General features: G+C 35.3%; 1 protein-coding gene across 1 annotated transcript in view; it reads right to left on the bottom strand.

The window, feature by feature from the left end:
- Positions 1-821: 821 nt before the first annotated feature.
- LOC136676478 (ARF GTPase-activating protein GIT2-like) overlaps positions 822-14,528 on the bottom strand; it is a 28,561-nt gene continuing 14,854 nt past the window's right edge. The window contains exons 7-17 of the mRNA XM_066653537.1: positions 14,259-14,353; positions 14,067-14,112; positions 13,779-13,830; positions 13,248-13,320; positions 12,261-12,358; positions 10,860-10,971; positions 10,330-10,466; positions 9,311-9,460; positions 3,754-3,836; positions 3,263-3,436; positions 822-989 (exon numbers count right to left, since the gene is read on the bottom strand). Coding sequence (XP_066509634.1) covers positions 911-989; positions 3,263-3,436; positions 3,754-3,836; positions 9,311-9,460; positions 10,330-10,466; positions 10,860-10,971; positions 12,261-12,358; positions 13,248-13,320; positions 13,779-13,830; positions 14,067-14,112; positions 14,259-14,353 — 1,099 coding nt within the window. The 3' untranslated portion in view covers positions 822-910. The remainder of the gene's footprint in view (positions 990-3,262; positions 3,437-3,753; positions 3,837-9,310; positions 9,461-10,329; positions 10,467-10,859; positions 10,972-12,260; positions 12,359-13,247; positions 13,321-13,778; positions 13,831-14,066; positions 14,113-14,258; positions 14,354-14,528) is intronic.

The raw sequence follows: 14,528 nt of genomic DNA, 5'->3' as shown, positions 1-14,528 counted from the left end.
AAAAACATGCTGTTAATATCATGAGGAAAAATTGGGAGCACTAATGGATTTGATTGTAGAGCACTAACCACAAAAGCAATTTAAGCAAACTTACTTCATAACCTTAACACAGCCTTTGTATTTATAGTCAGATATTTTGGCACCATTGTATATTCTAAGAGAAAATAAATGAACACAACTTTTATAGAGAAAACACATAAACATAGTTGGTGTGGCATAATGGTCAGGACATTTGGTAGACTGGGGTTAAATATCCTGCTTTGGCAATTTCAACTACTCAGTCATACACCAGTAAAAGTCTTTGAGCAAGACTTCTCAAACTACATCTTTTAACTGGATTAAATTATGCTTTACTTTGAATAGGAGGCAATTTTCCACCATTTTGGAATAAAAATAAAGCTTATGAAATAACAGATGTTTAAGATTTTTGAATATCAAGGAACAATTTTTCATTTTTTGACCAGCGTGCCCAGATGTTTACATAAGATTGTTGACAAATGTGCATGGAAACTAAAATATATTAATATTACCAACTTATCAGTAAGCACCAATACATTTTTTTTTTTGTGTGTGCAGATTTAGGCATACATATGGTAGCTTTTAGTTGGATCATGGTAATTGCACATAATTAAAATATGCAAACAATGAAATTGAAAAAATTAAACATGAAAATAAGAAAAGTAATTTCTAAATAATAATCAGCATTAGCTGCATGGCGGAAAAAAGGGTGTAGCTTTGTCTTGTAGTGGGTAAGGGGCTGGGTCACTTGTCATGGCAACCATGATGCTGAACTTGAGTGAACAAAAGAGCTGCCAGCCATCTGAGCCCGGCGTCTGTTAAAATGGGTAAAAAAAAAGAGAATAAATTACAAATGTAAGAATTTAGCCACTAATGTCAGTTAATAAAATGACTAGGCTTCTCTTACTTTGGGATATAAAGTTACCATGTCCCTCACAGCCATGTGTACTCTTTCTGCACAGGATACAAAGCTGTGTGAGAGAGAGAAGGAGGAGCAATATAAAGAGGAAAAAAAAAAAAGAGAGATTAGACTCTGTAAAGTGTGCTGATCAGGAGAGAGGATTAAAAAAAATGAAGCTAAGCCCACTGCAAAACATTGTTAGTGAGATTAGTCAGACAATCATATCCAAAAATGTAATTACATAAAATATCAGTGCATTCATAATTGGAATTTCCCATTCAGTTTTTACAATGTGCACTCAAAATGAATATTCAATCATACCATTAGCATTTTCTCTTTGGTATAGTAGTACTGCTGCCAGATCTTAACATTTTATTTCAATTAGTAGCATCCAAACAAAAATGTAAACTGATAAAATGCATTTCCTCTGCTGTTTCATGTAATCACGCATTAACAGACACATGCAAGGACACATCCATGAGATTAGTTCATACCTATTTAGTATGGTTTAAAATAATGCTGAAAAAAAAAAAAAAAGAAATCTATATTAATAATGAATTCAAATTGATTTTGTCATATATCAAGCCTGCCCAGTGAAGGACTGGCGCCCCCTCCCGGGTGTGTTCCTGCCTTGTGACCAATGATTCCATGTAGGACCCACCGCGACCCTGAACTGGATAAGCGCTTACAGATAATGAATGAATGAAGGAATGAATGACTGAATGAATATATCAAGCCAAAATTAATCTCAGACAACCAGTATGTATCTGATTTTTTTTTGTGTGAACATTGTTCTTGTGCCTTTCATACACCCAGTATTTATCTATGTACAGTCATGTGAAAAAGTTAGCACACCCCATGATAATCTTTGTCTTTTTGAACATATTTAAACATGTAAACAGTATTGAGAGATGAAGCTTATATAACTAAACAAATAAAGTGGACATGGACCATGAAACATGACCAAGAGCCAAAACATTCCACTAAATTCAAAAGGAATGTCTAAAAATGAAGAAATGGAGAGTTCTGGAATTGCCAAATCAGAGCCTGGATCTTAATCCTACTGAGATGCTGTGGGGTGATCTGTTCATTCAAGAAACCCCTCAAATATCACACAGTTGAAAAAATCCTGCATGGAGGAATGGGAAAAACCACCTCCCAGTAGATGGTTACAGGAAACATCTAATTGATGTTATTTCAGCCAAAGTTGGGAAATACTAGTTATTAGGTGTCCTAACTTTTTCCTCACAAGAAATGTACATTTTTGTTCATTACATTTTATATAAATATTTTCTTCAGTTTTATTTGTTTAGCTCCATCTCACAGTACTGTTCAAATGAAGCTCAACTGTTTATATATGTTCAAAAAGACAAAAGATTATCATGGGGTGTCCTACCTTTTTCACATGACCATGTCTGTTCTCTACTCATCAAGTATATATTTGTTTACATCTGATCTTTCACACATCCAATCACCCAATATGTATCAGATTATTCAAACACCTTGTATATTTGATCCTGTATATAAATTTAGAAAGCCTATGGTCCAGTATGTGTCTTATCCACATACATACATGTAGTGTGCATCTGATCTTCCATACATTCAGTAGTTGTCTTACCTGAAGCCTAAACCAAAGGCAAATATGAAAGTACAAAAATTATCATTTTCAAATGATCCATGATCAAACTGAAATTTAAATGACCCTATGCCAGCAGTACAGGAAGGCAGTTAGTGGGTTGAGTGGGCAAGCAAAAGCAGACACAGGCTGAGACTGAGTGGAAAACACTGTGCCTGGGAGGCAGGTACACAGGCCGGAGTACCAGGAGACCGGGTTGCTGGGGCTGATGGGATTATTTGGGGTTTTTTTGGGGTTGCTAGACGTCCCAGACCCCCGAAGATTAAAAGGCTGCAAAGGAGAGGGGGGTTTCTCTGCCCAGGGCATGAAGGTGCTGAAACAGCCCAAACTGTGCCTGAGCTTCCTCACGCCATCCTGCACCTCACATGAATGACTTCCCAAACACAGCAGTGGAAGAGAGATCAGAAAATACACCATACATAAAATAGATCAACAAAACAGCTCGGCATTTGTAAGTCAGTGAAAATGGTTACTACTTCTGCGTGAAGGAACTACTCCCTGTGTTATTTCACTGGAGAAAGAGCCCATTTGTATGTGTTTATTAAAATAAAAAGAAAAAAAGAAATACACTAGAACATGAAAATAATACTGGCTTGTCACTTCAAATCACTACCAAGTTAGGGACAACAAAAATAGCTGCAGTCTCTGTACGCAGTAAGATTCAGTGATAAGGGATGTGTTTCTGATAAAGTGGCCAGTGATCTCACCTGTCCTGTTGGTGGTCCTGGGCAGCTTTTAGCAGCTCCTGGATGTTTTTGGTGATCTGTTCTGTTTGGCGGATTACATCTTCAGTGGTGGAAAGGGTAGGGTTAGGCTCCATCTCCTGATTCTCTGGTCCCTCCCTACACCTAATTACCTGTAGCCTGCTTTTACCATCCAACCTGAAAAAAAAAATGGAAAATCTATATGAAGTGAACCTTGTATTCACTATATTAAATATATCTGCCAATGAACTGGAAAATAGCCTGTATGTATTTTATGCAATATTGAATTTACAAAATAGATCTGCGCTTATCTGTGTTATCAGATGAACTCTTGACACTGTTGTTTTTTTGTGTGGAATGGTATTTTAAGCTGTTATTGAGCAATAAGATAAAAACTATTGAATATTTATTATTTACTATATACAATAATACAGTCATTTTGAAGCTGAGATAATAACTCTGGGTAAAACTGCAAATGCATATTATTACTTTACCCAGAATGCCACAGTTCAGAGTCGTAGACCGTGTTGTCGTAGTCGCCATCGGACACATTGCACTGTTTGTCCACCTTGGAGACCTAAATATACCAAAACGATACTCTATTCAATGAAAAACTGAAATAACGACAATGTATCATATCCAAAAGTGTTTGAATGAATGTATGTATAGGTAATTTACATGCGTTAGTTATGGTTATGTATTTTTCACATTTATTACAGTGTTAAAGAGATAAGCAGTGGTTGCATTGTGACATCATTCGCCTCATGCACTTACCCTTAAAGCAAACAAGATTTATTTCAAATATAAAAATAAAATAATAACTGAAATGCATTGAAGCTTAGGAACAAATCAAGAAGTAAATGTGATATGAGTGAACTGGAATAGTTTTATAGCAGAAACCTATTGGATCATCAACAGCTTTTTCTCTAAGCACAATTAAACATATCAAACAAGCTTATCAGTGCTTTAAAAATATAAATTAAAAAAAGTATAAAAAAATTGTAACTAAATTAAAATTACAAAGAAAATGTAAGTAAAAGTAAAATTACAAATGAAAAGACTAAATTACATGCTAAATTCTTCATACTAAGCATTTTAAGCCTAAGAACAAGGTCTGCCAAGATTTATCAGAATCTCCGGAAGATTCTGTGGCAGGATCTTTAGATATGTCACATCAACAGCACTGCATATGTGAATAATCATTTGATAACACCAGCTACACTAGTCAGGGTCTTTTTTTTATTTATGAAAGGCTGGTAGAGTACACTGTCTGAAATGTTGTCAACTCCCAGATCCAAGACATGGATCTGGAGTCTGAATGGACCATGTTCAAGACCTCAGTAGTAGAATGGCGAAACTGGTGATGGACACCAGCAGTGAGGGAGACCACAAGGCAGAAATAAGCTTGTGAAGTCTGGCTTGTTTGGGGAAACTCCAGCTTTAGCTGAGAATGCTGCAACTGTGGGATTTGCTGAAGCAAAACCATGGGAGGAGTTTGACAAGACCAAGGAGAATGACCTTTGGATGGCCTGAATGAAGTTATGGAAAATACTTCAACAGTTATGTGAACCTCTTGCTAAATGATGACATAAATAACATCTGTTAAATTAACAGAACTCTACATCAACACAATAATTATTGAGGCACATTAAGAATAACACCTGTGAAGTTAGCAAAAATACTTCCCCAAATTAGAAGTGTATAGGTTATTTACTGACGCTGCTGTTACATGGTACTGCTTCGCTGACCACGAGTACAAATTAACAGCCTGAAACTTGGCCCAATGTGTGATCTGAGCTTGATATAATCTCTGCTATTTTCATCAGTGTCTTTAACACATTCAATCTGGATGAAATGCAGCAGTAACACACAAAATGTCTTTTAAATAGACTGCCAGCCAAGGCAGTATTACTGTGTGAACTTTAGTGAAATATTGTTTTTATTATAATAATTTCTTGTCTCATAGTTATTTTAGGGACACATTGTAATATAAAATGGGCCTGAGCAATTAGACCATAATAATTCTTTAATACCCAAAAGATAGACTGAGATATTTTGACTCAAATGACTCTTTGATCCAGTATTAACAACAAACACTGATACTTTCAACAGTGGTTACTTCAGTAGAGTTGGTGGCAATGTGAAATTTCAAAATGTATTAAAATCCAGGCTTTGGTTAATTTCTAAGTCCTAAAAAACTGTAGATGTTCATTCAGTTATGTCAACTACCAGTAACAGCAAAAACCAGGACCACAAACTGGATTTAAGTTTAAGATTTGAAGACCTCTAAAGTTGTCAGTGAAGGGAGAAGTCTAGCCATTCACTCGCACTAACACAAACCAGCAGTTATTAGACAGCAATAACCATGTTTGTTTTTTTTGACCATGTTTTTTTTTAATCAACTAAATAGAATAAAATGTCTGAGAAAATGAATTTATCTAATATTAGCTAATGAAAAAAACATCTTTTAAACATGGCTATGGAAAAAGTTATATCATGTTAATATTTTTTAACTGTCCAGCCTCGACAACAAATGTTTTACAATCTATATGTTGCCAGAAATTTGTTTCCAGGTCTTGTCTTTTTTTTTTTTTACAAAAACGTAATTAGCATACCGAAGCTGAACAGACTTGTTAAGCAGCAAATAAGCTTAGCAGTTAAGTTATCCACACAGCCGTGAAGAAGATGATAATAATATTAATGAGGATGATGATGGAGATGATGTGGAAATACATCCCAGTTGACAGCAGCAGACTGAGGACGGCTGGAGAACAGAGGAGGACATGGAGGAGAGGAGTGACGAAGGAAGGGAGGAGGATAAAGGAGGGAATTCTGTCGTTTGGGGGCTTTGAAGGGTCTGGGATGAGGAAATTTTGTAGGACGGAAACCCACCCTGTTCCAGGTACAACACACAAAACAAAAGGACACAGGATAGATAGAAAATGAAATATGGAGAGTTCCAAATACAAAAAGATTCATCACTGAAAAGGTTCCATGGATGGAAATGGTTGCTATTGGTCTAAAAATATTGTAATTTACTTTTAAACTATAAAGGGTATTAAAGACATTGTAATTACGTTATATTTGCATTTACGCCTTTTGGCAGATATTCAGAATGAATTATAATATGAATCATGTTAGAGATGGATAGTAGTGTTATGAGCCTTGCCCAAATACTCATACTGATGAAGCATCATATATTTGGCCCAGGGTACAGAGGAATTAGACCTTAATGATTTTATTGGTGACTTGACAAGCAACAATATAATTTCTGTATGTATAAAGAAATCCATATACTCATAAAGACTCATAAAGATAATAAAGATTACTGATAAATAAGTCAATAACCTAGTTTAAAGAAATATAAATGTTTAATATCAAATTACATCATGCTTCTGTTCCTGCCACATTATTTTAAAGGATCACCTTATACATTATTATACATTTAACCCACATTATACATACATTACGCACACTATACACGCTTTATCTACAAAAACCAAAAAGGCCATTTGTTGTTAAAATGTCTTTAATGGTTTTTTGAACATGCATGCTGTTAACAATGGAATGTGATAAAACAGTATATCAGACCACTTTTCAAAAGATTTAGTAAAAAAGTGTAAGTAAAACACCATGTAAACACCATATATATTTTTGGATCAACTGGGCAAGAAAGTACTTAAAGGACTTTTAGAGATGACTTGAAATGTGATGTGATAAATGTAGAGGAAGAAGAGATGTGACTTGATATAAAAAAATGTCTAATTAAAAGCGAGTTTCAAGTGTCGAGGATCAGGTGTCTAATGAGAGCTTCAGCAGAGGCAGATATGACTGCAAAGTTAGTAATTAAACAAATTAGTCAGGACATCAGTGAATGTGATTGTGATTAATACATGAAAATAAAAAACTGAACCAACTTCCTAGAGAATTTTGAATAACTGGATAAAATGACCTTGTGGATTCCTTCGCAAAACCAAAAAAAATGGAAGTTAGACCAAAGCCTCTGATCTATGCTTTCTGTGTGTCACTTGTGTTTGGCTTCTACAGCAGGGTCGCTAATGTTATTAAATTATTTGGTACTTCACTGTCAGTGTCATCAGTGACACTGTGTCCTTTTTTTCACATAATTAGACACATTACACTGAATATACTAGGGTGGAAGAAAATAGAAATATGTAGCATCATTAGAGGATGAACGGTTAGAGGCAGGATTTACTTACATGTGTTACATTCTCAGATTGAGGCATCTCTTCTTTATAGAGGAAAGGCCTCAAACCCGAACTTTCATACATAGACATGGAGCGACTTTTCAGAGAGATGGGAGATGGATGAACTGAGGGATTAGTGGGTGAAACCTGAACCTTACACCTGAGAGAACTGTTCTCACTGTGGAGAGAGAGCAGCTGAAAGAGGGAAAGAGTGAGAGAAAGAGAAAAGCAGCAGAAAATGCAGCAATATAAAGCTAAATATAATGAAGAGAACTTGATAAAGATGTTAGATGTTGTTAAATGTTTGAAAATGCAGTAGAAAATTCACATAGCTAGCTGGCATTAATTAATACATCTCTCTACATATTTTGGTCTAAGCATTGTCCCAATTATTGAGAAATCACATGTTTGGTTCCCGATGCTGCCACAACCATCCATTACCAGAGTGACAGTAAAACATCCTCTCGCTCACTCTGGGTGTGTAGAATGGCCCTCCCTCTCCCCCATCGTTAAGCATGATGTATATTAGCTGGTATAACAGTATAGGCAGTTAGTGTTGAGCTTTGAAATGTTTCATGGCAGTTTACAAAGATGCAGTGGAAGAAGGAAGGAAGGAAGCTTGAGGACTAGCTGGAGGACAGGTGGACTAGGCAGAAACTAAAAATTCATGGAGCGCAAAAAAAAAAAAAAAAAGATGTTGTCATCTGTTTAATTATCTGATATTAACAAACTCATCATAGTGTACAGTGACCTCAACAAGGCACATTTCAAAATCCTCTTGCGTTTTATAGCTGCACATGAACAAAAAGTAAAATATGGACATGACAATCCATGCTGTAAAAAATAACAAACGGAGAGTATTTGCACAGTGCTTATAAAGCGAGTGTTAATACATGCATTAAAGACTGTTATAATATATCCTATCCAGCTAGAACAATTCTAATATTACAGTCAACAGTACCATCCATTAAGGTTTAGTATGCATTTTAGTTTAGTTAAGCAAATCTTATAAATTTACAAATCAATTCAAATTTTTTATTCTCATTTATTCATTATTTGTTGAGATTACAGCACCAGTCAAAGGTTTGAGCACAGCTGATTTTATTTTACAGTCCATTTCTGAACTTTACTGTAGGTTAAGATTAATATGGCTAAACTTACATTAGACTTTAATTACTTACATAAACCTACATATCATCGCTGTCCAATTAAAAACATGCATCTACATTACTACATCATTTTAGTTTACTACATCACAGTAACTGCCCTCCATGATGATGAACGGACCAATAGATATGCTCCAAAATCATCTGGAACTAAATATTTTCACCTTGACTTCCATTGAAATTAAGGTTTTTTTTCCTTCTCCTATAACGTTGCTATTTTGGGAGATGCACATTTTAACTGGACAGCGACAATGCACAAATTATAAAAGGTTATTATTTGAAATACAAGATTAAAATGTTTGGTTCCATTCACCACCACTGCACAGAAATTTCAGTACAGACATTTAAACCACTAAATTATGGAATATATATTTAAATCAGTGATCATTATCATTCTTTTGATAGGTGCTGTAGTTTAGATATCAAAATATTCCTGTGACAATGTGTAGAGTGCTACAAAGAGCCTGGAAAAGGCGATGGTGGTGACTCAGGATAAATCCATTCATGCAGTGGAGAAGAGAGGATCCATGAGAAATGTTTCCCAGCCTGCAATAGTTTGTGTGAGTGTATGCGTGTGTTAGTAATCTGGCCGGTGCTGGGGCTTGTAGGGTTCAAACCGACAGAATTCTGGAGCCACAGCATGGTTCTCTGAGGCTTCATGTTCGAATCTCCTGTACCTTTTTCTGCATGATCCGCAGCTCCTCATTCAGTGTGACGTTGGCCTTTATCAGCTCCTGGATTTTAGCCTCCGAGGCAGACAGGGCATTCTTCACCTCCAAAAATTCCTGCATTGTCACTGGGGTGTCTGACACATCTGAGTCCAGACTCTAAGCACACAGTCAGAGAATGTGTGAATTAAAGAAGAAATTATAATTGAAAACTGCTAATATATATATATATTTTTTTATTATTATTATATAATATTTTTATATATTATCATTATTATATTTTTTCCTTAAGGTGCAACTCCCATTAGATGAAGAATCAAATTAATTTAATGCTCCATAGAGTCATAAAATCATCCAGACCACATGTCATAATATGAAGAACAACCACTGAAGAAAATGACTTATTGCTACTTTAAAGATTGTAGTCTATTTTAAAGTGGAGGTATTGTCCAGCAGGTGGCGTCTGGAATCCTTCTTTACTCCTCAACAGACAGAAACTTTAATGCAGTTGTTCTTAAACTAATCTTGCGACTCCACAAAAAGACTAGTTACGTTTTTTTTTCCCCAGCCCACTGTCATGGCTAATGTCCCTCGCACATGAATCACACCATAGAACAGAAAGCAGAAGCTAAGATGCAACAATTTTAAACATTTATTTATAAGAAATAACGCAATGCAAAAAAAATAAAAATAAATAAAAGAAATCTATGTACGTGTCAGACATTCATACCATAAATGGGCTGCAGGCATATCAGAGCACCCAATCTGGGTTGAACACACACACTCTTATGTGCGTTTTAAGATGCCTCTTAATTTGACTGACTTGAAACTCTCATTTGACAGAACATCAAAGCAAAGCACACATTGTGGGTGATGCACTTCTGACCCGCCACGGAGCCCTTTCCCCCAGTTTTAGAACCGCTACTTTAAGGCATTGTTTCCATATCCTGTGATCATAAAAATTGGATTATTCAGCCCAGGGCATTATATCGAACTATGGAGAGTCTATGGGCAGATTCTGCATTTACCTTAGTCCTGTCTTTTTTCCCAGAATGCACCTCGAGGTCTGTGTCCTCATCTGACGCCACGCTGTCATAGTCGTGTTGATACGTGTCCTGACTGTCGCTCGCGTGACGACAACTCGCTCGTTTTACAACTGGTTCATCTGTGGAACAAAATAAAAATAAACATTACACTGTTGTGTTAGTTTAAACTAAAAAAAATAAGCAAAATGGAGTTTGCTCTGCTTTACTGCAACACCATCTTCTACTTGTCTGAAGTCCTTACACTAGATGTCGGAACCTTGATCTGAAGATTTGAAGGCAGCCTCATAAATATTAGTAGGGTTAGGTACTGATTTGTGATTAGTTCTGGCATTTAGTCTCGTTTCAAAGCTAATGGTTGGAATTTAATCACTCCACAGAACAATGCTGAGAACTGTAGATATACTGAGGACTATATGCACAGTGTATGTACAACTGGAAGTCTGTGTTCCTGTAGCTGAATTTACTCATCAATAAAAGTTGTCCACAAACTTTATTATATATTAAGATTTTACCTTTGGGACTCGGGGATGTGTTCCCTTGCTGACGTCGCATGGCGTCACTCAGAATGTCAATGATTAGAGTCCCAAACTCATGAGCATTAAATCTTGCAAGTTTTTGTCTTCCCTTAAATTGAAATAGAAAAAAGTATCAGAGTTTGAAACACTGTTAAAGCTTCATATTTTCAATAAAATCAGAAATGTTTGCGCTCATAATAAACAATGTCATAAACAGCAAACAGATGGAACATAATGAGCATCTGTGTTGTCACTCTTTTAAAATTAAAATATCTATTAATATATAACTAAAATTAGAAATATCTGGAAAAAACATTACAAAATAAAGTTTTTGTCATCTTTTTTTATTCAAGATGAAATGTCCACTACTTCAATTTGTTCCAGCACATCTATGGGGTTTTAAGTAATATATGAAAACCAAGCTAATAGTAGTAAGTAAGTCCAATTTATTCATTGTTATGATAAGTATGAAACATGATATTATGTTAGGAAAAACATTATGGTATGAAATATAATATTTAACAGAGAATTCTGTAACAACGTAACCCTTAAATGGATTAAGCGGTAAAGAAGATGGTGGTGGTGATAATGATGATGATGATGATTTTGTAAATACCCCCAGTTTTAAAAGCTGTTTGCACTTTTTACTCATTCATAAGACCCCAACACATTGTACCTGACAAATAGATAATAAAGTAATTTTGACTTCTAGGAATCTCATTTCTCTGCAACTTAAATATTTTACTGTGTCTTGGAAAGAAAGAAAGATTTTCTTCACTTCCTCATTGAAAGGTTCCATTAATATAAATATATACTTTTTCTCAGAAATGTACTTATAGCTGTTTTCAATGAGGTGAAGACATTTTTAAATCTACAAGATAACTCAGGAGAGGAGGAAATGGACACAAATACACCCTTTTTTTCAGTAGTGATCTCACTTCTACTTTTCTGATTCTTATCTTAGAGTGTCATGAAACAAACAGCATGTACAGTTCACCAGAGTGGAAATATGAACTAAAACTTTTAAAGAAGTGATACAACATACTTTAGTTCTTCTAAACTCATTTATCTTCATGGACTGAATGCCTCAGGGCAACAGAGGGAATGAGAATTATATTTTATTTCAGATCTGTTTGGTCATATCAAGATTGCAGGTAAATATTCTAGCTATTGTTTTGATTAGCTAAGCGCTAGAATACCCTACGTGTTTACCTGAAATAATAAAATGACCCAACAGAACTGAAATGAATTTAAATACAATTATAGTTTAATGCTGTCTAATGCTGCTCATGGAGTCAGCTCACCATGTATTGGCACACAGTAAAGTTTATACACTGAACACTAATATATTTCCCCACAGCTGAGGGAGATGTGTGGTTTTTTCATGTCAAGACTCGCCTGGTTTCGTGTGGAGGAGTATTCAGGGTTCACAGGAAGGAAAGGCACAAGAACAGCTTCGTTCATCAATGTGCTGTGGCTCTGAGTGGTCAGCCAAACTATGGAAAAACACAAACAAAAATGATGATAACACAGTGTTAGATATGGCTCTGTGAAAAAAAATAAACATTTGGGCACCTCTGCTTATATATAATGCTTTGGTTTTCAAAGTCAAAAGTGAACTCACCCTTTACAGAGAACACACTTGATTATGAAACTACATTTTTAATCATGGAAATAAAAATGTGCCACACCATGTGCACAGGTCATATTTCATATCGTAGTATTATCCTTAAATATGTAAAATTCAGCAGCAAATAACAATGACTGTGCCTACAATTTACTTCGGGGTGTCTACACTTTGGATATTTCAACATATTAAAGTATATATTACTGTGAGATAATAGACCTGATCTATATCGGTGTATTTATTTTAACCCATTACGATTTTAATAGGAATGTAATGATAATTTTTTCCCATGTGATTTATCATTAAATGTGTCATCAGATAGATTCATTTAATTAACGTGGGCTTACAGATATTTAAACAAAACTTTTAAAGTCTAGCTTGACTTTGAATTAAAGGGGATAATATTAACAAACTGTATATTAGCAACCAAGGTATATCAATATAAATCTTCCACCTATCAGAACATGTCTTTTTAAATTGTAAGAGAACATCATTTTAAGATACTTTCCCAAATACCTAAGACCTACTTTGTATGTTTTTTGCAAATTCTTTTACCTTGAATACTTCCAAAGAAAGTCAAAGGAATACTTAGGTATTATGTCTATCACCTTAGTGAGTTCAGCTGTTGATAAGCAGTAAATTCCTGAATTTTAACAGAATGAAATGGGTGCCTGGAGGCTGTTAAACACATCAGGACAAGTTACAAAAAAAAAAAAAAAAAAAAAAAAAAAAAAAAAAAAGCACTGGTAAAAACTCACCAGCATCTGTTTCTCTTCTGTCCACTTCATCGTAAACATCCATTGCCAGCTCCTCAAAAAGGTGATTACTGAGCTGTGACAATTTAAAAAAATAAACAGTAAAATGTTTTACTGACTCTTATTTGCCTCCAGAAGATAATGATAACAATGCATGACTGTGCAATAAAAGCAGTCCCCAAATATTGCTAGGACGTTGATAAATGTTTTTTATGGGATTACACCTTGTTGCTGCTAAGTAGTTATAATGCTAATGCAGGTGGTTGCTAAGGTGTTGGCTTGTGGTTGGTAAGCTATTTCAGACTGTTGCTTGTAACAGAAACATCTGCTGTTGTATAACGTGTGTTTGCTGGGCTTTTGCTAGGGGCTGCTGAAGTGTCTGTATTGTTGTGATGAGGGGTGGGTTGAGGACCTAGCTACAGAGTGGACTAACAATGTAATAATTATTAAAAATAAGGTTTAAAAATAGTTACTATGAATTCTGTTTTGACTTAAAAACAAATGATGTAATTAATATATTAATTGAGAACTCACAGATTGTAGTTTTCTTTTTGCGGCTTTAGCTACTTCGGTCAACTCTTGACCACTGGATAAAAAACGAAAAGAGAGCATTGTTAATGAATACCTTTCACTTCAAGCAAAAAGAGTGCAAAATTCCAGTGTGCACCAAAGAGAAATGAGGTGAGAAGGAAATGTGTCATAACCACTCATTATAAACACAAACATCAAAGAAATGAAGGTAAAGAAAAGCTTAGTCAGACAGGAACTGATACAGAACAGAAACACATTGTTCATCAGAACACACTCCAATAACATCATCACCTGTCTACCAGCTGCGGGATGATGAAATGTTGTCCATTCTTATGATCTAAAGATTAAAAATAAATAAATAAATATAATATGTTTGTAAGGCTTTTTATTTGTTTTTATTAATGTTCTATATATCATTACAGGCTAATTGTATACGAAACTGTACATCATACAGAACCGACTATGACAATATCAACAGATTACCTGGTCTCCGTCCACAAAGGTAAAAGGCCAGTCTGTCGGTCAATTCATACTGGATCTCCACCAGACGATCAGCCAGCTCCATGTGACCTGCCTGTCTGAGAAAAAAAAACACTATGGTTTTACCATAGCTTCTTTTGTAAGCAATCCCACTTTGCTGAGTACTGATTGAAATAGTGGGTCAGCTGAGGGTGGGGGAAGATTTGGTTGGTGGTCCTCGGGGGTGGGGACATCTTGAGACAGGAGTGGAGGGTTTGGGGCTGTTATATAACT

The sequence above is a fragment of the Hoplias malabaricus genome, chromosome X2 (assembly GCF_029633855.1).
Source record: "Hoplias malabaricus isolate fHopMal1 chromosome X2, fHopMal1.hap1, whole genome shotgun sequence".
In the NCBI taxonomy this organism is placed as follows: domain Eukaryota; kingdom Metazoa; phylum Chordata; class Actinopteri; order Characiformes; family Erythrinidae; genus Hoplias; species Hoplias malabaricus.
The sequence above is the reverse complement of the archived record's forward strand: the minus strand, read 5'-3'. Positions and strand labels throughout refer to the sequence as shown.